Source organism: Bos mutus, chromosome 5 (assembly GCF_027580195.1).
Source record: "Bos mutus isolate GX-2022 chromosome 5, NWIPB_WYAK_1.1, whole genome shotgun sequence".
NCBI lineage: Eukaryota > Metazoa > Chordata > Mammalia > Artiodactyla > Bovidae > Bos > Bos mutus.
The window spans coordinates 3367568-3390093 of NC_091621.1; the positions used below are offsets into that span (position 1 = coordinate 3367568).

Consider the following 22526-nt stretch of genomic DNA (forward strand, 5'->3'; position numbering starts at 1 on the left):
TACCATTTGCTTTATTTACAAATATTATATCCACTTGTGGACTGAGCCCTTTATCACTATATCTCTTTTGTTTGGTAACAATACCATGCTGTGGACAGAAAAGGCATGCCACCTATAGACGAGCAGCACTAAGACTTCTAAACCTGAGCATTCACTGGAGAACAGTTGGTCAGGAAAAGTGTAGTCCCCCATGGACCTACCTCTATTCATGGTCTACTCTGGATTCTTGGCCTGATCACCACCTTCCCAAGGCCTAGGTTTACCCATCTCTTAAGATTACAGGATTTTCTCCTTTTAAAATTCCATGAAGTATTACTTATTTTACATCCTAGACTACCTGTGACAGATGGCACATTTAAGGAATGAATTTCTAAAAACCTTTTTATTATTCCTTTCAAGAATGCAAGTGGAGCCCTGTATACCACACGCTTGAAAGCTAAGCACAAAGACCAGCCCCGTTTGTGCTGCCACCGTAGCTGCAAGGAGGAATGTCGGGCAGTTTTGGTTCCGTCATTTTGATGGCTGCAGCTACACAGGGAGCATCTTTAGGCCAGCTTTTAAAAACTGAGTTAGGATAAATAAAACAGGAAACTGTATGATCTTCATTAAGACTCCATTGGTGTTTCTGAGCTCCTGTTCCCAAAGGGGCCACTAATAGACGAAGTTCTTGCATTGCCGAGAACAAGCCTCTCTCGTCTTCCAAATGCTTCATTTACTAAAACATAAAATAAATGGTTAAGCAACTACCAGATCAGAAAATTGAGAACCTATAATATAAAAAAAGAGACTAAAATGCAGAAATGAACAATGAGGTTCTCTGCCCTGTGGTGGGAGATTTTGTTTTGAAAAACATGTTTAGCGCTTTATAAATAGGAAAGTAACCAACTCAAAGTCTAAAATGTTCTGAATGAGATTAACTGTTTTATACTGGTCTATTTTTTTTTATTTTATTTTTTTTACCTTGTGCTAGATTTATTGAATCCACCTTGATAACAAATGCCCAATCCCTCATGACAGTGACTCTGTCTTTTCCTTATTATACTTATTTCTGATTATTTCCTGCCTTCATCTTTCTCTGTATCATGACCACAATAGAACTGTTTTGGATTTGGGACTTGTTTTCTTCAGGGAATTGAAGATTCAGGAATCAGAGTGGGGCTACAGCATTCCAAATTACATCAAAGTAGTACAAGGGAACCTGGCCCCTTCAGGAAAGCTGGATTTTGGGAATATGGGAGGGGAGATCATGCTATATACCCTTCCAGCTTTCCAATAAAATCTTTCACTTTTAAAATTCAAATTTTGTCATAGATATTTTAAAATTAAAGTATGAAGACAAGCTTATTTGTGAATATGAACATTTCCAAATTACAATTTGATCTTGTCTGTTTCCTAAGCTGACTGTACTGGACGATGAACACTGGATCTGCCTTTGCTATCTCCTTGATGTATTCAAGCTACACATTCTATGTTAGCTCCTACAGAACTTATCCAGAAAAAGCAGAAAATGAAGATTCTTACCTGAAGAGACTGTGCTTATATCCCAGACCCGAAGCCCTTCCTTCTGACCTCCAAAAGCATAAATAAATGGCAAATCAGGGCAACAGGAAGAACAGAAGAGAACTCCCTGAGAAGAGAATACAAAGTCAGTGATTTCAGTCTTCCCAGAAAGTGCTAATCTCGATTTCCTACTCCTGTCGATTCCCTACTGCTGTCTACAAGACCCTACGATTGAATGTCACTGAAAACCAACCCACCAGAATCTCCTTGGGGCACCTGTAAAGGTACTTCACAGTCAAGTTGGCGGGATTATCTCTGTGAGAATGGGTGCAGTTCTGACCACTCAGGCTCACATCGCTATTATCATCTAACAGGGATTTCCTAGTAAATCTAATCTGCTTAATACTCCCAGAAACTAATTCTCCTTTTTAAGTTATAATGCTATAGTACAATCATTTAAAAGTTTAATGTTTTATTTTTTATTACTAGATAATAAAAAGTAATTTTTTGTTACTAGATAACACATGCATCATAGCCTTTCCCTTCTCCAGGGGATCTTCCCAACTCAGGGACTGAACCCAGGTCTCCGGCATTGCAGGCAGATTTTTTACCAGCTGAGCCACAAGGGAAGCCCAAGAAGACTGGAATGGCTAGCCTATCCCTTCTCCAGGGAATCTTCCTGATCCAGAAATCGAACCAGGGTCTCCTGCATTGCAAGCAGATTCTTTACCAACTGAGCTGTGAGGGAAGCCTACATGCATCATAGAAAATATAAACAAGAAGTATAAAAATAACTGAGATAATCAGCTGTTCATGTTTTGGGATAGGGTCTTCTAGATTTACATATAAGCATTCAACACTTAAGTACTTAAAATATATGCATCGGATACTACTATAAAAACTGCTCTGTAGGGTGGGGAGGGACGTTCAGGATCAGGGGGCATGTATACCTATGGCCAATTCATACTGATATACGGCAAAAACCATCACAATATTGTAAAGTAATTATCCTCCAATTAAGATAAATACTTGAAAAAAATGCTTTACAAAACTAGCTACCCACATTTTAAAATACAAACATTCATGTATACAGTTTTAAACAGCTGTATAGTGTTCTATGTCTACAGTTGAATTTTTATGATGCCTGGTATACACTATATGTTCAATAAATATTTGATGAATTGTTGAATTCTAATCATTTCTAAAACTTTTACTACTATGTAGTAATTTCAGTATAGTAAGAACTATTTAAATAGTTATACAAAGATGTAGGTGATAAACTGACCTCAACAGCTGTGGTACCCAAAAGGTTCATGATTTTCAGAGATGGGCTTGATTTTAAGGTTAAAAAACTGGAGCATACAGTTACCAGCAGGGAATGGGGGCGGGGGTGGGAGTTAGGAAGTGACGTGCACACTGCTGTATTTAAATGGATAACCAACAAGGACCTACTGTAATGCACAGGGAAGTCAGCTTAATATTATGTAACAATCTTAATGGGAAAATAACTTGAAAAAGAATAGATACATGTGTAAGTATAACTGAATCACTTTGCTGACACCCGCAATAACATTGTTCATCAACCATACTCCAATGTAAAGTTGATAAAAAAAATTGTAGCCATTCCACTTCTGTCCTAGAAGACCACCTCCTCCTCATCCTGGTTTTCCACAAGCATTTGTTAATCATGAAAGTTGGAAAAGGAAGCAGACAGTCATTGATTTCTCCCCAAACTGCCCTAAATTAGAAAACTTCCAGAAGTTGACTAAGCCCCAGATTAACTTGCCAACAAATCCATATTCTTTTGTGCAGGGATTCCTAGAGAAAAACAATAGATCAGAAACAGAAAGAACCAAGATGCCCACAAGTATTCTTACCATTTTCATATCCCGAGAGTGAACCAGACTTGGCCTGTCTCCTAATATGTCCCAGATCTTCACATACTTGTCTGCTGATGCAGTCACAAGACAGCCCTTGATTTGACTGCTTAGATCAAGACCTAGAGGAAGATAAGACTTGTTCAGGGACTCTCACTTTGAAATAAATTTACTTCATCATAGGTTAATAGAAATGAAAGAAACCATATTCTTGCTCACCAGAAATTTCATCATTGTGTGCGTTAAGTGTAAAAATTGGCTTATCTGAACGTGCATCCAAATTATATACAAAGCCATCATCTGTACTGGCCTGGAAAGAGTAAAAGAGCACAGCAATGTTACATGACAATAAAATTTAGCAATGGGTAAATAGTATAAATCCTTGTGAAAATCATCTATGGATCTGACATACCTGAGACACTTATTAAAAATTAACATGGACATAAAGAATTCACTTGTGGAACACTGAGTTGGCTCTTACAAGGACTAGTTTAGCTGACATGTCTATTAGGCAGTTGGATATGAGTATGGAGCAATGGTAGTTGATACAGACTGGGGTCAGAAATATGGCGGCACAGAGGCAGAAGTTACATCCATGAGAAGAGAAGGGATTTGCTCTGTGAGTGCAGAATTTAGAGCACCGTGTTAAGGACAGAGACCTGGAGAGCACACCACTTAGGGTAAAGGCTGAGGAGGAGCTCACAGAAGTCAGAATCAAAGAGGGAGGAGAAAATAACAACCCAAGGAAGCAGGGCTTCTAAAGAAAGTAACAATGCTGTCAGTATTTTGGCAAAGAGGTTTAATTAGAAAAGGACTGAAAGGCAGATTACAGTTCCACTTTCAAGAAAGGAAGAGAAAACTTTGAAGGGAGTAAGAGACAGACCTGGTCTCTGATGGGAGACAGACTTGAGCCTATATACAGGCCAAGGGCAAGAGTCAGGCAAGAGTGGCAAAAAAAGGGACAACTGATGCAGTTTTATAGGTGGGGCTATAATGGGCACAAAAAAGGAAAAGGAGGGGCATTTCATCTTTTGAGACTTGAGGAATGGAGTATACCATTTTATTTTGATTACTTTCCATTTCCTTAAATATTTGTGATTTAAGGACCGATAACCATTTGGCAGCACATAAGCTAGGAAATGTGCGCGCCTGCCTGCTGAAAGCCAGCATTCAAATGTAACTGGGACTTCGCTTGAGAGAACTGCAAGATGGAATCTGGCTTGAGGTGGCTCAGGCTGGGAACTGCATGTGCCTCTGCACAAGGTTGAGATGATATGCCCCCAGAATCACAACTGCAGGAACCTTACTGAAACTTCACATATTCAAAGAAAGCTTTTTTTTTCCCCCCAAAGAATTCTGTCCCTCTTTTACAAAGCACTAGATATTTGCTTTAGGAAAATTAGGAAATACATGATACCTTCTCTTCTGGATAAAAGCTGGGATTTTATTTTTCCATGAACTTAAATATCAGTGGCATCTTTGGATGCAACATGGAAAACTGTTCTCCTGCAGATATTATGGGTATTCATAAAATGATCATAAACTTTCTTCCCATCTGGGAGACAGTGGTACATTAGTAAGTAAGTGTTAAGTCACTCAGTCGTTTCTGACTCTTTGTGACCCTATGGACTATAGCCCACCAGGCTTCTCTGTCCATGGAATTCTCCAGGCAAGAATACTGGAGTGGGTTGCCATTTCCTTCTCCACGGGATCTTCCCAACTCAGGAATCGAACCTGGGTTTCCTACACTGCAGGCAAATTCTTTACTGTCTGGACCACCAGAGAAGGTATATTAAGTGCTATATTAATTAAACATGTTAGCATTAGCATCACTGGAGCTCCATTTAAGTAGTAATATTTAAATAAAGGAAAATTTTCTTCAACTGATTTAATCACTGGAAACAAAATGAATTTTTGTGATTTTAGTACTGATAACCATGTTAGCAAATAACCTAGAAAATATGTGTGCCTGCTTAGTATTTGTCATGCTATTACAAAATAATTTTACAATGATCAACTAATTATTACAACCAAAAAATGTGGCATGCTTTGGAATGGTTGGAAATTAGCAAAATTATTTACATGTTTACCATTTTTTTTTTGTGGTAAATTCACTGTTCTCTTGTTAAAGGGATCTTTAAAAAAAAATAATAAACCCCAAATGCAAATACTTCACACTGCTGATATAGAAAAAGCTTTTCTATAATGGAAGTAAAGAAAATAAGTGATTAATAATCTATTAAACAGTAATATGCGTATTCTTACCAAAAAATGACAAGGTGAAAAGTGATTCCAAGTCACTCTCTCAATCTGCCCACTGAAACGCCACATTCGATGGCTCTCCTCCGGACTCCGGCAGTCATACAGAGCCACGGACCTGGGCGTGTTCAGGCAAAGTTAGGAGTTCAATAAACACCACCATGAAATCAAGATCCAATTATTTACAGCCTATTTTAAGGTTCTAAAAGAACAGATGAATTGATTTTTACTAATTGGTGAACTCTGGTCCTGTCACTTGAAGACACTGGTGGCTCCGGATGTCACAGTGGCTTTGACCTCCCCCAGATTGAATCCTCTACTTTCAAGATGAATCGTCCCTATTTCCCAAAGAACAGGACAATTTCTAATTTGTCGTTCCTCAATACTGCTCAGAGCCAGTCTTAGCCACATTTACTTTTTATAAGCAGGCTACCGTGTTGGGGGAACAGATGAATGAAGTGAAGTGAAAGTTGCTCAGTCGTGTCCAACTCTTTACGACCCCATGGACTATACAGTCCATGGAATTCTCTAGGCCAGAATACTGAACTAGGTAGCCTTTCCCTTCTCCATGGGATCTTCCCAACTCAGGGGTCGAACCCCAGGCTCCCGCATTGTAGGCAGATTCTTTACCAGCTGAGCCACAAGGGAAGCCCAAGAAAACTGGAGTGGGTAGCCTATCCCTTCTCCAGTGGATCTTCCCAACCCAGGAATCAAACCAGGGTCTCCTGCATTGCAGGTGGATTCTTTACCAACTGAGCTATCAGGAAAGCCAGGTAACACGTCTCAATCACATTTACTCTCTACAAGCAGGTTACTGTGTTGGGGGAACAGATGAATAGTCTTGTGTAGTTTTGCATGAATCCCAACTACAAAAGGACAAGGATACAAAATAAAAGACCGCATCTTAGTTTCTGTGTTTACTAGCTACCTCTCCCATCTCCAATCTGTAAAGAGCACACATGTGATTTGGAAACCCCCTGTGATGACTGCAGTGGTCCAGGTCTTCATCTCTCCCCACATCCATGCCCTCTGTCAGTGATCTAGGAGTTCCTCCCCTAAAGGCAGATCTCATTTTCTACTCCGTGTGATGTCTGTTTCGGCCTACAGTAAGACAGATATGTAGTAGGTCTGAGCCCATGTCTAAGAGGCCTTGGTGTCTCTGCTTGTACTCCTGACCTTGCTGTGGCAACGTACGTGGACTAGCCTGCTAGTTTTAAAAGGATGTAAAACAGGAGAGTCTCTGGGCCTAAACAAGTCAAGATTAGTAGAGCTATCAGTTGAATCTAGCCTCGATTAGTTCAACCTTGCAGAGGTCAAGAAGCAAATATTCATCGCTTAAGACACTGAATTTTGAGATGGCTTGCTTCAGAGCAATGTCTAACTCACACACCCTCTAAAAACTGAAGGAGTAGTTGGGAATTACAACAGAACCATATTCCCTTGCAGACCAAGAGGATCAAGCTGAAAGGACATATAAGTACTACTAAAGATTTAAACACATAAAAGCCATAGTAATAAATTCTATCTGTTTCCAGTTTTTTAGGGAATCTCCGCACTGTTCTCCATAGTGGCTGTTCTAGTTTGCATTCCCACCAACAGTGCAAGAGAGTTCCCTTCTCTCCACACCCTCTCCAGCATTTATTGCTTGTAGACTTTTGGATCGCAGCCATTCTGACTGGCGTGAAATGGTACCTCATAGTGGTTTTGATTTGCATTTCTCTGATAATGAGTGATGTTGAGCATCTTTTCATGTGTTTGTTAGCCATCTGTATGTCTTCTTTGGAGAAATGTCTATTTAGTTCTTTGGCCCATTTTTTGATTGGGTCATTTATTTTTCTGGAGTTGAGGTGTAGGAGTTGCTTGTATATTTTTGAGATTAGTTGTTTGTCTGTTGCTTCATTTGCTATTATTTTCTCCCATTCTGAAGGCTGCCTTTTCACCTTGCTAATAGTTTCCTTTGTTGTGCAGAAGCTTTTAAGTTTAATTAGGTCCCATTTGTTTATTTTTGCTTTTATTTCCAATATTCTGGGAGGTGGGTCATAGAGGATCCTGCTGTGATGTATGTCGGAGAGTGTTTTGCCTATGTTCTCCCCTAGGAGTTTTAGAACTGCCTTATGATCCAGCAATCCCACTGCTGGGCATACACACTGAGGAAACCAGAAGGGAAAGAGATACGTGTACCCCAATGTTCATCGCAGCACTGTTTATAATAGCCAGGACATGGAAGCAACCTAGATGCCCATCAGCAGATGAATGGATAAGAAAGCTGTGGTACATATACACAATGGAGTATTACTCAGCCATTAAAAAGAATATATTTGAATCAGTTCTAATGAGATGGATGAAACTGGAACCTATTATTCAGAGTGAAGTAAGCCAGAAAGAAAAACACCAATACAGTATACTAACGCATATATATGGAATTTAGAAAGATGGTAACAATAACCCTGTGTACGAGACAGCAAAAGAGACACTGATGTATAGCTCAGTCTTATGGACTCTGTGGGAGAGGGAGAGGGTGGGGAGATTTGGGAGAATAGCATTGAAACATATATAATATCATGTATGAAACGAGTCGCCAGTCCAGGTTCGTGCACGGTACTGGATGCTTGGGGCTGGTGCACTGGGACGACCCAGAGGGAGGGGAGGAGAGGGAGGAGGGAAGAGGGTTCAGGATGGGGAATGCGGGTATACCTGTGGCGGATTCATTTCGATATTTTGGCAAAACTAATACAATATTGTAAAGTTTAAAAATAAAATTAAATTAAAAAAAAAAAAAAAGCAAAAGTAAATTCTATCTGAACACTGATACTTTCTGAATTAGTTCAAGAGGAAAAGAAAAAAGACAACAATTAATTCCTAAAATGCTTTCTTACTTATCATATGATCCAGAAATCAGAGTCTGTGCTTCAAATGGGTGAAACTGGAGAGTCTGGACCTAAGAGGAAGAAACATAAATTAATAGATAAATGTTTGTTTGGTTTTGGTAAAACTGCCTAATACGTGATGGGAATCAACTTAGCAGTGTTCCTACAAATTCTTTCCTTTGAAATGTATTATATGAAGAAGCATAAATGTATTACATAATTAAAAGGACAAAACATACTTCTAAATAAAGGCTGATACTTAAAAGACCCAATGCAGCATTCCCCAAATTGTGCTAGGCAGAATACATATGTCCCTCAGATGTTAAAGTATAGTCAGAAGAAATAGGGGAGTGGTCAAACTTACTGGGCAACGCTACACGTTCTCAAAGTTTCACAACATGCATTAATTAGCACATTAGATTCCTGGGTTCTGCGGTATCATCCGTTAAAATTCTTTAACTCCATTAAGTGACTGAAACCTGTCATCCCTTTCTAGGAGCCTCTGTAAAAATGCTGTAAAGCACTGATGTTCCTAGTCACTTTACCTTTCTGCATCTATTTCTGCAAAGCTCAAGAGGATCATAATTATAACTATCGCAAAAGGCCCTGTGAAGATCCAGTGGGCTAGCACATCAAAGCACTGTGTAATTCACAAAAAGTCATATATAAATGTTTGGGATCATTTGTTGTACTTCATACACGTCCCAGCTTTTTTAGAATGCCCTTTATCCACGAAATCACCATACCTTGTCTGTGTGAACGGCAAGGCTAGCTGCTGGCTTCCCCAAGGACATATCCCACAGAATAACAGTGTTATCAGCTGATGCACTGGCCAGCACATTTCTGAGAAAGGGAGGAAACAAATCAGGTAATCTTTTAAAAATCAAGAGCATTACATGTAAGAATTCTGCTTATAACTCTACCAAAAAATAAAATACCTAGGAGTAAACTTAACAAAAGAAATGCAAGATTTTCAATATTCTGAGAGGTTACCCAGAGGTTCCAATTTGCAGCTAAGTTTGGGAAATACTAACCTAAACAACATTCTCAAGTCCATTTGCCCAAACAATTGTAACTCTGTAGAGGTCCAAACACAAATGAGAAGACAGGACATCCTTCAGTAAGCTAGCACTCTGGGACCTTCCTAAGAATGCTCAAATTATGAAGTGTCCAGTGTAACAGAAATGCTTTTAAAAAGCTGTCTTGGGTATTCAAGTTTGTTCTTCCCCTCTAAGTAAGTTGTACTCAATGCTTACCTTCCTTGCCTCAATAGCCCCTCAAACCAACTGTATTATTAGGAAAATGGCCCTTTTGAGATAATAAGTATAAAAAAATACATGGATGACATGCAAAAGAATTAAGTTGAACTCTTACCTTACAGAGTATACAAAAATTAACTCAAAATATATCAAAGACTTAAACCTAAGAGCTAAAACTATAAAACTTTAAGGGGAAAATCTTCGTGACAGTGGATTTGCCAATGATTCCTTTGCTGTTACACTAAAAGCATAAGCAACAAAAGTGAAAATGAACTGCACCACATCAAAGTGAAAAACTTCTGTGCTTTGAAGGACACGTAACAGAGTTAAAGTCAATCCACTGAATGGGGGAAAATACTGCCAAATCACAAATCTCATAAGAGATTAATTTTCAGAATATATAAAGAACTCCTACAACTTAACAGCAAAGGGGATCTTCCCAACTTAGTGATCTAACCTGGGTCCCCTGCATTGCAGGTGGATTCCTTACCATCTGAGCCACCAAGGAAACCACATTTCATTCATTTATGACAGCAAAAAACCAAACAACTAAAAAAATGGACAGAAGGATTTGGATAGACATTTCCCCAAAGAAGGTATACAATGGCCAACAAGTACTTGAAAAGGTGACTGACATCACTAGTCACCAGGGAAATGCAACCCAAAGCTACAATGAGGTACCACTTCACACCAGTTACGATGGCTACTACGAAGACAACAATAACGAAAACAGCAAGTATCAAGTGTTCAAAAGGATGTGGAGAAACTGGAGCCCTTGTGCACTGCTGGTTAGAAGGTAAATGGTGCAACTGCTGTAGAAAACAGTATGGTGGTTTTTCAAGAAGTTAAATTTAGAAATACCATCAGCTCCAGCAATTTTAGCTGTATATTGAAAAGAACTCAAAGGAGGGACTCCAACAGATACATGTAAACCCATGTTATTATATGTACGTGAATAACACCAGCATTATTCACAAGAGCCAAGAAGTGGAAACAGACCAGGTGTCCATTCAGTTTAGTTCAGTCACTCAGTCGTGTCTGACTCTTTGCGACCCCATCGCCAGGCCTCCAGGTCCATCACCAACTCCCGGAGTTCACTCAAACTCACCTCCATCGAGTCTGTGATGTCATCCAACCATCTCATCCTCTGTCGTCCCCTTCTCCTCCTGCCCCCAATCCCTCCCAGCATCAGAGTCTTTTCCAATGAGTCAACTCTTCACATGAGGTGGCCAAAGTATTGGAGCTTCAGCATCAGTCCTTCCAATGAACCACCAGGACTGATCTCCTTCAGAATGGACTGGTTGGATCTCCTTGCAGTCCAAGGGACTCTCAAGAGTCTTCTCCAACACCACAGTTTAAAAGCATCAATTCTTCAATGCTCAGCTTTCTTCACAGTCCAACTCTCACATCCATACACAACCACTAGAAAAACCATAGCCTTGACTAGATGGACCTTTGTTGGCAAAGTAATGTCTCTGCTTTGCAATATGCTATCTAGGTTGGTCATAACTTTCCTTCCAAGTAGTAAGTGTCTTTTAATTTCATGGCTGCAGTCACCATCTTCAGTGATTTTGGAGCCCCAAAAAATAAAGTCTGACACTGTTTCCACGGTTTCTCCATCTATTTCCCATGAAGTGATGGGGCCAGATGCCATAATTTTCGTTTCTTTGTCACTCTCCTTTTTCACTTTCATCAAGAGGCTTTTTAGTTCCTCTTCACTTTCTGCCATAAGGGTGGTGTCATTTGCATATGTGAGGTTATTGATATTTCTCCCGGCAATCTTGATTCCAGCTTGTGCTTCTTCCAGCCCAGCGTTTCTCATGATGTACTCTGCATATAAGTTAAATAAACAGGGTGACAGTATACAGCTTTGACGTACTCCTTTTCCTATTTGGAACCAGTCTGTTGTTCCATGTCCAGTTCTAACTGTTGCTTCCTGACCTGCATACAAATTTCTCAAGAGGCAAGTCAGGTGGTCTGGTATTCCCATCTCTTTCAGAATTTTCCACAGTTGATTGTGATCCACACAGTCAAAGGCTTTGGCATAGTCAATAAAGCAGAAATAGACGTTTTTCTGGAACTCTCTTGCTTTTTCCATGATCTAGCGGATGTTGGCAATTTGATCTCTGGTTCCTCTGCTTTCTCTAAAACCAGCTTGAACACCAGGAAGTTGACAGTTCACATACTGCTGAATCCTGGCTTAGAGAATTTTGAGCATTATTTTACTAGTGTGTGAGATGAGTGCAATTGTGCGATAGTTTGAGCATTCTTTGGCACTGCCTTTCTTTGAGATTGGAATGAAAACTGACCCTTTCCAGTCCTGTGGCCACTGCTGAGTTTTCCAAATTTGCTGGCATATTGAGTGCAGCACTTTCACAGCATCATCTTTCAGGATGTGAAATAGCTCAACTGGAATTCCATTACCTCCACTAGCTTTGTTCGTAGTGTCCATAACAGATGGATAAACAAAATATGGCAAATATGTACAATGGAGTATCATTTGGTCTTAAAAAGGAAGGAAATCCTGCTATATGCTACAACATGGATGAACCTTTTCTAAGTGAAATAAGCCAGTCACAAGAAGACAAATACTATGATTCCACTTATAAGAGGTACCTGGAGGAGTCAACTCATAGAGATAGAAACTAGAATGCTGGGTACTAAGACGTGGGTGGGCAGGAAATGGGGAGTTGCTGTTTATTGGACATATAGTTTCAGTTTTGGAAGCAGAAAAACTTCTGGAGTTGAATGGTGGTAATGGTTGCACAACAATGTGTGAGATGTCCAGAAAAACTGTGTCCAAAAAACTATATACCTAAACATGGTTAAAATGATATTTTACAAAAAAAGAACATGTGGACAAGATGTTGTCAAAACTAAATGAAGTGAGAACATGTCTTCCGTGCAGTAACGACTCTGCACCACTGGAACTGCGACCGCAGCACGTGCTGCTTTTCCCAGCGGTGCTGGAAGAAGGGCCTTGGTCCCCAAACATGTAGTGAGCATCTACTAAGTGAGGAGACAGCAGGCGGGGTGGGGGTTGCAAGGATACAGACAGCGGCGTTCCTGCCTCCAGCAATGTGTACTGCAGGGAGAGAGAAGAAAGCAAGGACACAAGGACGCGAAACACAGTGCAGAGAGAGTAAATGGAGGCGGGAGGTAAAAAGCACAGCGGTTAGTCTTTAGCAAGCCTTCAAAGAGTATCTCTTCTTACCTGACCAGCTTATTCCAAGAAAGGTCAAGGACAGCATCTGTATGCCCATCTGCTGAGGAATTCTGTAATAATTGTTTAATTACTTTTGGTATTAAAGCATACCCCCAATAAAATTGGTTTATTAATTTGAAAGATTCTTTAAAACATTAAGATTATTCTGATCTTAAGTAAACTTGCTCCAAGATCTAGGGAAAGAAACACCTTGTCTCCCTCTTACTTCAGAGATATGATAAATGTTCTTTACAGGGAAGAAACTACAGTAGTTCTTAACCTGTTATAATTCTATAAATCAACCCCCAACCCATCTCTCCCTCACCAAAAATGTAACAATTTTAAAAGCTATAGGAATACAAGGATATTTAGAATTCAACATACTCAAGGCTAAAGAGAAACATTTTAAAAGTTCAAAAACAGCACATTAGTGTGAATAGCTACTATACATAAAGGAGGCTCATAACCTAAGAGTAACTTGTCTTGTGCAAGGATGAATAATGTGCCAGTGTAGGTTTTATGTAATCAGAAATCAATGTTTCCTTGGATGGGCTTTTTGAACCTAGAAACTACAGTAACTTTGTAACTGCCTTATCTTATTCCACCAAAACCGTCTGGCTGAAACACTGTACGTTCTCAGCCCCTGTTCCCCCACCCCCTCAAACCTATTTCTAGTTATCATTAGAGTTTAAATATCTATTAGCTTGTTTACCTTCTTTCCTTTCTTTTTCTTCTTTTTTGACAGCTTACTTCCAAGTGTGAAGACTGGCTCTAGAGAGTCCACTATATCCAGGTCCCACACTTCAATAACAGGGGTCATGTTTCCCACAGCAATGTAATTTCCTACAAGAGGAAATGATACATTTGTGATTTAAAAAATAATTCTAATGAAATACATTATACTGCAGACTGACTGAGCCATGGCTTAGAGCAAGTTCTCTCAAACTTTCATGTGCGTGTACATCACCTGGATGTTGTTAAAATGCAGACTGTTTCAAGAGGTCTTGAGTGGGCCTTAAAGCTGCATTTGTAACCGGCTCCCAGATGCTGCAGTGCTGTGCTTCTGGTCCTCAGATCACAGCGTGAGTAACAAGGGCTCCGTCTCCTGGTCCAGGGTCTTCACTGATACAATGACAGACCCTTCCTACCTTCATGGCTGTGGTGAGGATGAGGATTTGCCTAGATCGTGAATGTGAACAAGCTTTGCAAACAAGACGTGAGGTGTGTTAACAATTTTTACCCTAATTATTACGTGTGATGGGGCAATGAACAGTGTGCCAAAGGGACTAAGCGAAGGTTCCAATTCTCTCTTCATTCTGGTTCTACTTGATGTTTTCTGAAAAGGGCCGTGCACTAAACTCTACCTGATGACACTGGACACAGCATGCCAGCTTATGCTGGGTTTTCAGGAGACGGCCTCACAGTTCTGAGCCCTCACCAGGCCCTGTCCTTCTGCCTAGTGAGCAGCTACCTCTTTAGCCCGTTGAAAGTCTGGAGACATACAGACTCCAAGCAATTAAGTGGCTGTGGTCTGAAAACTATGTAACTTCATGAAACATCAACCATTCTGGCAACACTCATACAAAATAGATGACGTGTGTAGCTAGGAAAAACACACAGGAGTAGAACCACTGAGCAATCTTTTAAGTTTTCTAATTACCAGTTGAGTCATCTGGGCTAGGATCAAAATTTAGCCATTCCACACTCAAAGGGTATGCAGACAACAGGATATCATGGTGGACATAAAAAGAATCTTCTTCTTGATTATAAACTGAAAAGATTGGGAAGAGAGATTTTATTACATCAGAGTAAGAAATCATATCCCACTCAAAAGAAGAGAGACTCCCTTTTAAACCTATGGCAGTCACTTGCTCAAAGTCATACATTTAATACACTTAAAATGATGACATTAAAGAAATTCCAAAGTAGGTACTGCTAGGCAAAAGTTTTTCATGTCTAATATATTCCTAGTACCTGGTGAGCCCCAAAGGGGAACAGAAACACTGACAGAGAATTTTCATCAGGCTGCATGCTCCATCTGCATGTTCCCTGGCTAAAACGGTCTGACCTTTTGGATCACCAAGGACAGAAAACGTTCATAACGTCTCCATTAGAAGTGCTTCATCACTATTTTATCTTTTAAAGATCTATTTGGTAATAAGTCAGAACAAATCAGTACTGGAGAGAAATAACTCATAGTTTCAGAAATTTAAATGCTTATCAAAAATTGCTTCTTTAATATTATTAAAATCAGTAAGAAATCTTAAAAATTATATAATGAAACACTGATGAACAGAGAGCCTAAGTAACCAGAAATTCTCCCCTAATATGCTTTTTACTAGAAAGAAGCAATTTAAGATGAGCTAAGGATTTTTAAAAAATTCTTCAGACCATGGTATCTGGGGTAGATCTTGGGACTAGCTGATTCCATGTAATGTTCTGGCATATCACTTTATGATGAGAATGTGTGTTCAAAAGCAACAGCTTGTGGTCCTGTAAGAACCTCAACCATGGTCAATGTGCTCAGCTTACATTTTAAAGAAAGATGACAATGAAGCCTTAACATAATCTTCTTTTGACCATGTCTTTTTATTATTCAGATTTAGAGAGTAATTTTGAAATTATTCCTGAAGAGATACACCACGTAACTTGGAGATTCACACCAAATCCAAATAAAGCATATCATTAATGACCTAACTTAGAATGAAACAGGAATTCAATTACTTTACTTCAACTTCTCAGCTCCTGTGTGATAACTCACAAGATTCAAAGGAATGACTAGTGTAAACTTTCAAATGAGAATGTATAAAAATCAGTGATGACTAACTGTAATAGCTCCAATTTTTTGAAACTGGAATTGGTCTTTAAAAAATTCCACCAATATGGTTTACGTTTAAAATATGTAAAAAGTTCAAAGATAATTAGAAGAATAACTTCACATTGAAATAATTGCTATTTAAAGCCTTTTTGATTGTATAAATAGATCACAATGGGCCATGGGATAAAAATGGCCTAATTGATAGGCTTCCTATAGGCAAACTTAAAGGCTGTAAAAAAATCCAAGTTAATAAATAGAGTATGAGTAATCTAGAAGGTGCCAATAAACATTAAGCCCAAGGGATTTAATTTTCATACTATGTAACTGTGTTTCCTATTAAAAAAAGGTATTAACCTAATAATCTCTTTAAGCTTCAAAATTTTAAGACAGATGAATAGAATCAACTAAAATGAGATACAACAGGACTTGGTGCCTAGAAATCCATAGTAGTTACTATGGTGTTTATTTTAATATCACTTAAGTACAGAACCTTTTAGTAAGAGATGTATTCCACTTACCATGAACCTCTAAATTGCATTGGTCCTGTTCAGCTCTGCCACAAACTATGAGATTGTCACTGGGCTTAATCAAGAAATCTTCACGTTCATATTGCTCCTAAGTGGAGACAGGAAAAGTCATTGATTAGACTCAGCTATTTGGGAAGGTTTTTCAAACACTTGAGGATAATTAGAAAAACCACATAGGTATTTACCGTATCTTTCAGAGTGACGTAAGGATCTTGATCATTACTCCCATAGACTGTAAGACCCAAGAGAGATTCACCAAGAGTTTCAGCATCTATAAGAATTCATACAATGAAATGAATAAGCCAGTCCTTTTGACTAAAGCATTCTTCCTAAGACATGGGCTTCCCTGGTGGCTCAGACAGTAAAGAATCTGCCTGCAATGCAGGAGACCTGGGTTTGATCCCTGGGTCAGGAAGATCCCCTGGAGACAGAAATGGCTTCCCACTCCAGTATTCTTCCCTGAAGAATTCCATGCACAGAGGAGCCAAGCAGGCTACAGTCCATGGGGTCTCAAAGAGCTGGACACAACTGAGTGAGTCAAATACACACACACATCCCATCTTTAAACTTAGACCCTACTGTCTATTTCATAACTGAATCATTTATAATTGGGAAAGGAAATAGTAGATAATAATAAATAGGAATTTAAAAGCCATTTACTTTTGGCCCTGGAATGCACATCTAATAGTCTTGAAATATACACTCTTCCAATACAAGAATCAACTCAAACCAAGAAACTCCCTTTTAGAAAATATCAGAACTCTACTCAGATCCTCTAGCTTGCTCCTTGTAATCATTCAAAAGTGCTACAGAGAGGTGGCCTTGTAGACCTGGAAAGAAACAGGTCCCTAAAACACTGGTATCAACACATTAAGTGTTGCCTGGTCAAAGAAAACTGTAAACTGATGAGCCTCATACAGTTAAGTGCGCTTCTTTATTGCAAGATATCTCATAATTGCTGACAGGCTAACTTGCCCAGTGAATCTGAAAGAGGAGCTACTACCCTTTACACCAAGTCTACCTCAAAGTGGCATTCTTTCAGGGCATGCCTACAAAGCTGACAGAGTGGACCCCGAGTAACAGAAAACTCAGGAGAAGGAAGGTACTCTCAATTTCCAGGAGAAGCTCCTTAAAGGAGGCAGGGCTCCTAGGCCTTAAACATCTGACAGGTAACAGACGGGAATTTCTATGGGACAAGGCAGACAGAGTCAGCAGGGAATGGAGTGTATGAGGAAGCAGTGTCTGAATGGCTTTTCTCTGGGCTGATTAGCTCTTCCTTCTCCGTATTTCAATGGTACTCTGTCCTAACAGGATGGAAGCAACCCAGAGCGGGGCCTACAACCCAGAGTCCAATGGAAAAAAAGTATCCTCTGCATCTGAGGAAGTACACTGAAAAGCATGAAGGTTTTAGAGTCAGAGGATATTCAAACCTCAGCTCCATTATTCACCAGCTGTGTGACACTGGTAAAGTTATTTCATCTCTGTAAGCCAGTATTTTTTCTGTAAAATGGAGGTAATAATTTCTCTCTCATAATTGCAGATAAAGAAAAACGAATTACAGATTAACCACTACTTGCAATAAAATATACAATACTATTTTTTTGTTTTGTATTTTAGATCTTAGATAAGTGGGTTGAACTGATTTTTTTAAACCAGTTTAGGAAACATGCTGTCTGCCTTGAGCCTTGACCCAGATTATCTGACTGACATAAAGGACAACGGGATTTCAGAGTAAAGCTTTGGAACCCTAGTAACATGATCTAATGCACTGAGCTTGGAATAAAAACCAGTGTAAGTGACTAAATTCTAACCTGGGTTGCCTTCCTCGTCATATTTATCCAAGTCGTACTCAGCCAGCTCGTCATCATCCAGCGTCCTGTCATCTTCTGGGTCGCCATCCTCCAGGGGCTCCCGTGGTCGGGCCTGGGTACGTGCACTCTGCATGCCATCCTCTGAAGGATTGCCCGTTTCCTCTTCATCACTGCCACCTTCTTCTCTACGCCACAGAAAAAAAGAAGTAGTAAAAAGATCAGCCAAAAGACACTGTTCAATAATAAGACCACCCTGTTATCACTGTTTAGGATTTACAGTTCATCTAGACTTGACTACAGGAATCAACATCCCCAAACTTACTGTAATTTTTCCTTTGCTTCAGCAATGAGACGTTTCACTTCTTCTTTACTAAGTTCTACCTATAAGAGAGCAAACATTTCATTATGATATATTTAAGGAAACCATTTTTAAGTCTCTGAATTAAAAAGATTGCAAATTAATCTAAAATATGGTTTTAAGAGACATTCAAAATATCAATCCAAAGTCTCTAAATTTAATATAAATGGACTTCTGACATGTCCTTATAAATTAAGATCCCTCCTCACCCAGAACTGTTAAAAAATCATGTTCTCTCCAGACTTTTTTTTAAAAAAGATGGACTTGTATAAACTGCCTTCTAGGATAGCTCATCTCATTTTCTTCTGATTACCTCCGCTCGTTGGCCATTTCTCCCCATGTTCCCTGTGGATATTCCTAAACAAACCACTTTTGCCTTCATCCCCCACTCTGTTCCCTGGTATCACTGCCAAGTATTCACTCACTGTGCTGTCAACACCTTGCAAAGCTCATTCTCTCTGAATGGATTACTCCAAACTTTCCTTGCTCTATCCCTACACTGCAGTTTCATTTTTCTGACTGTCTATAAGACTCTCCACTTGGACATCCGGTTCAAAACTGGTCATCCTCTTTAGTGCCAAACTGTAAGCTCCTGGTTACTGTGTTCCACCATTCTTGATAGATGATGAACCAATCAATCACCCAGTTTGTACCAAAATGCCTTTAATAATATAGAAATCCTATTGGATAGGATTTCTATCCAGAAACTAAAGGGTCTTAAAATTTTAATTAGGAGATACTTATTTTTCTAATTTCTCTTTCTGGGACTTTGTAGAACAAATCCAATTTCTTCTTCCTACAAACTCTTATGCAATGGTTCCCAAATCTGTCTCACATTAGAATCACCTGAAGGACTCTTTAATCTCAGACTATACTCCAAACTAAATAAATCACAATACCTGGGAGCTGGTAGTTTTCGAAGCTCCCCAGGTGGTTTCAATGTGTGGACATATTTGGAAATCAGTGTCCTCAAGTATTTGAAGTCTCTGGTCCCCTTTTAACAACTCTTGCTTCCTTCAATAATTTTTAATATATTATTTCCTGTCCCCATTCTATATGCATGCTCAGTCGTGTCCGACTCTTTGCAATCGGATGGACTGTCCTCTGCCAGACTCCTATGTTCATGGGATTCTCTAGGCAAGAATACTGGAGTGGGTTGCCATGCCCTCCAGGGGGATCTTCCCACCCAGGGATAGAACCCGCCTCTCTTACGTCTCCTGCATTGGCAGGTGGGTTCTTTACCATTAGCGCCACACTGAATGCCTACCATGTGCCAAATGCTGGGGAAACTGGAGAATAAAACAGTCTATGTCCTGGTGGAACTGGCTCAATAACCTGAAACAAACACTACCCCGCCCGTTTTTTTCCTTAACATTTATTCCCACTGACAAAGTATTATATATGCACATGTCAACTCCATAAAGGCAGGGAGGGACTTATCCTGTTTTGTTCATGCCTATCCCAGGACCCTGAACAATACTGGGAACGAGAAAGCACTTCGTTAAGTATCTGTTGAATAACGTAGGTAATCTCCTCGGCTACAGACTCAGTCTCTCTTGTAGGCTTTTCCCCTTCATAAAGTGTCACCGTTTACCTCTACCCCACCGCCCGCGGCCTCATCAACACTTCATTTGCACTACTGCGAGAACTCCTAATTCAATTCTCGAGCTCACGACACCGTAGTCTCCACACCAGTTTTTCTACACCACGGTTTTCATCCAGTTCATTCCTCCCCGCCGAGGGGAGGAGGGGAAAGTGGAGTTTCACCCCTTTTCCCGGTTTGCCTGAAAACGCACTAGGGTGATGGGAGACTATGTGGCGTCGTCAAGAGGTCTCGATGGAAGTTCTCAGCAAGCACCATCCCTCCTCCTTCCACGAGGTCCACATGCGTGCGAATCGCGGGGTGTGGGGTGGGTCGGGCTCGGGTGGGAAGGGACGGCGAGGAGGCGGGGCCCAAAGGGCCAGGAGTCCCAGACCCTCGTAACCACAGCCCTAGCCACGACAAACAGGCCACAGCCGGCCCCACCCCACGTCATTCCCACCAGCGGCGCCAGGGCCGCGCGTTCCGGGTCCAGGTTCCCAGGCGGCGCTGACCCAGGATGCTGCAGAGAGGCTGCTCCCCCTATACCACGGAGCGACCGGGCCTCACCTTGTCTGGCGTCTCTTTGGCCACGCCGCAGCGGACCCAAGCCACGCACGTCACCTGGCGGCTGCGGTTCATGGTCCTCGGCGCAGCGACGCCTCACGCTACAGACTTGGCCCCGGCGGGTCTGGAAACCCCCTCCGCCCTTCGGCCAGCAAGCTCCGTGAAGGCCTCCCGGCCGCAGCTTGGGGAAGAGCGCAGGCGCCGGCCACCTGGTCCTCAGGGGTCGGCGCCCGCTTCTGACGTCATTCGAAAGCGGCGAACGGGAAAGGGGTGGGGAAAGATTTGGTATCCGAGGCAGCGGGGTTAGGAGTCCACGAGGGCTAGACTGCGGTGTACGGTGGTGTGAATGGGTTTTACAAGACATCCGTGACGATGTCTGCGGGCTTCGTGGGAGTAATGAATAAATAAATTGGAACTGTAAAGGTCAGAGCCAGATTTACACCAACCTTTATTTTGCCTCCATATTCTCAGAGCTGACAATGGTAGAGGTTTTAGGTTTGTTTTTAAAAGCTTTCTCCAAAATGAACTTTTTTTTTTTTTTTCCTTCTCTGGCCAGGCGGTAGGGCTTGTGGAATCTTGGTTCCCCAAGCTCAGCAGAGCAGTGAAAGCCCCAGCCTTACACAGGATGACCAGGGAATTCTAAATGAATTATTTCGAGGAGATAGTTCAGCCATTACATTTCATTACATTCTTGCATGTTACTTATGTACTAAGTACAAGGTAGTGGTTGTAGCAGCAGCAAACACAGAGTGCTTGATATATACAGGAGGCACCATTTTAAGTGCCTTATGTAAACTTGGTAACTTCTTAACCCTTTGTGGGAGATCTTAGGGGGAATACTATCCTTCCCAAGGCCACACAGCTAGCAAGTAGCTAGGATACTGTCAACTACAAATTGGCACTTACCATGGGCACTTGCTTCCCTGGTGGCTCAGACAGTAAAGAATCTGCCTACCATTCGAGAGACCTGGGTCTGATCCCTGGGTTGGGAAGATCCCCTAGAGGAGGAAATGGCAACCCACTCCAGTATTCTTGCCTGGAAAATCCCATGAACAGAGGAGCCTGGTGGGCTACAGTCCATGGGGTTGCAGAGAGACACGACTGACCAACTAACACTTTCACACACTATGGACACTTGCCATCTACCTCTACAAGAATTAAATCATGATGGGCTTCTGGAGCTGCTGACCTTCAATGCACCGTGAGACTAGTTCAGGGTGGGGAGCAGAAATGAGGCTGTGTGCTGGGGAAAAACTGGCAGGACAGTCATCAGGTAGGTAGATATTTTCAAGAGCTGATTTTCTTGGCTGTGTGACCCTGTCTTGGTCACTTGCCCTCTCTGAGTTTTCATCTCTCTTCCCTACATCTGAGACTGGCAAGCAAAACAGGAGGGTGATTGCTATGGAGAGAGTGGTGGCAAAGAAAACCGGCAGCATATGCTCTGCCCCATTTTTATTGTCAGAATGGGCTGTCCACATATGGGGTCAATTTGTGGGCAGTTTGCAACACATTTTCCTCACATACTATAGTTTGCTTGGTTTTGCAACAATATTGATTAAACATGATGAAAAATTACCTCCATTTAATTTTTTCCAATATTTTGGCTGCACCATGTGCCTTGCAGCATCTCAGTTCCCTGACCAGGGATTGAACCCTGGCTGCAGGAGTGAAAGCCCCGAATCCTAACCCCTAGGTCAACAGGGAACTCCCCGTCTATTTTAAAGGTGAGGAAATTCAGCAATGAATTACTAGCCTTACTACCATGAGATCACACTCAGTTAGGGACTGGCAGAACTACAACTAGACACCAGCAACTCTGTACACTCAGCTGGATCCCCTTGGAACTTGCCCAGCCTGGGGAGAGATCCTCTCAGGCGTGAACTGCTAATCCCTAGGGTA

General features: G+C 41.0%; 1 protein-coding gene across 1 annotated transcript; it reads right to left on the bottom strand.

Annotated features, from left to right (window-relative positions):
* Positions 1-367: 367 nt before the first annotated feature.
* PWP1 (PWP1 homolog, endonuclein) lies at positions 368-20850 on the bottom strand. The gene is made up of 15 exons (XM_005893694.3): positions 20631-20850; positions 18446-18504; positions 18124-18308; positions 16498-16583; positions 16304-16400; positions 14628-14738; positions 13680-13810; positions 12977-13038; positions 9250-9346; positions 8513-8574; positions 5643-5754; positions 3597-3687; positions 3378-3499; positions 1522-1627; positions 368-715 (listed from the first exon to the last, which is right to left on the bottom strand). The coding sequence occupies exons 1-15, from the start codon at positions 20700-20702 to the stop codon at positions 606-608; spliced, it is 1503 nt and encodes a 500-aa protein (XP_005893756.2). The 5' UTR covers positions 20703-20850; the 3' UTR covers positions 368-605.
* Between the last annotated feature and the right edge of the window lie 1676 nt (positions 20851-22526).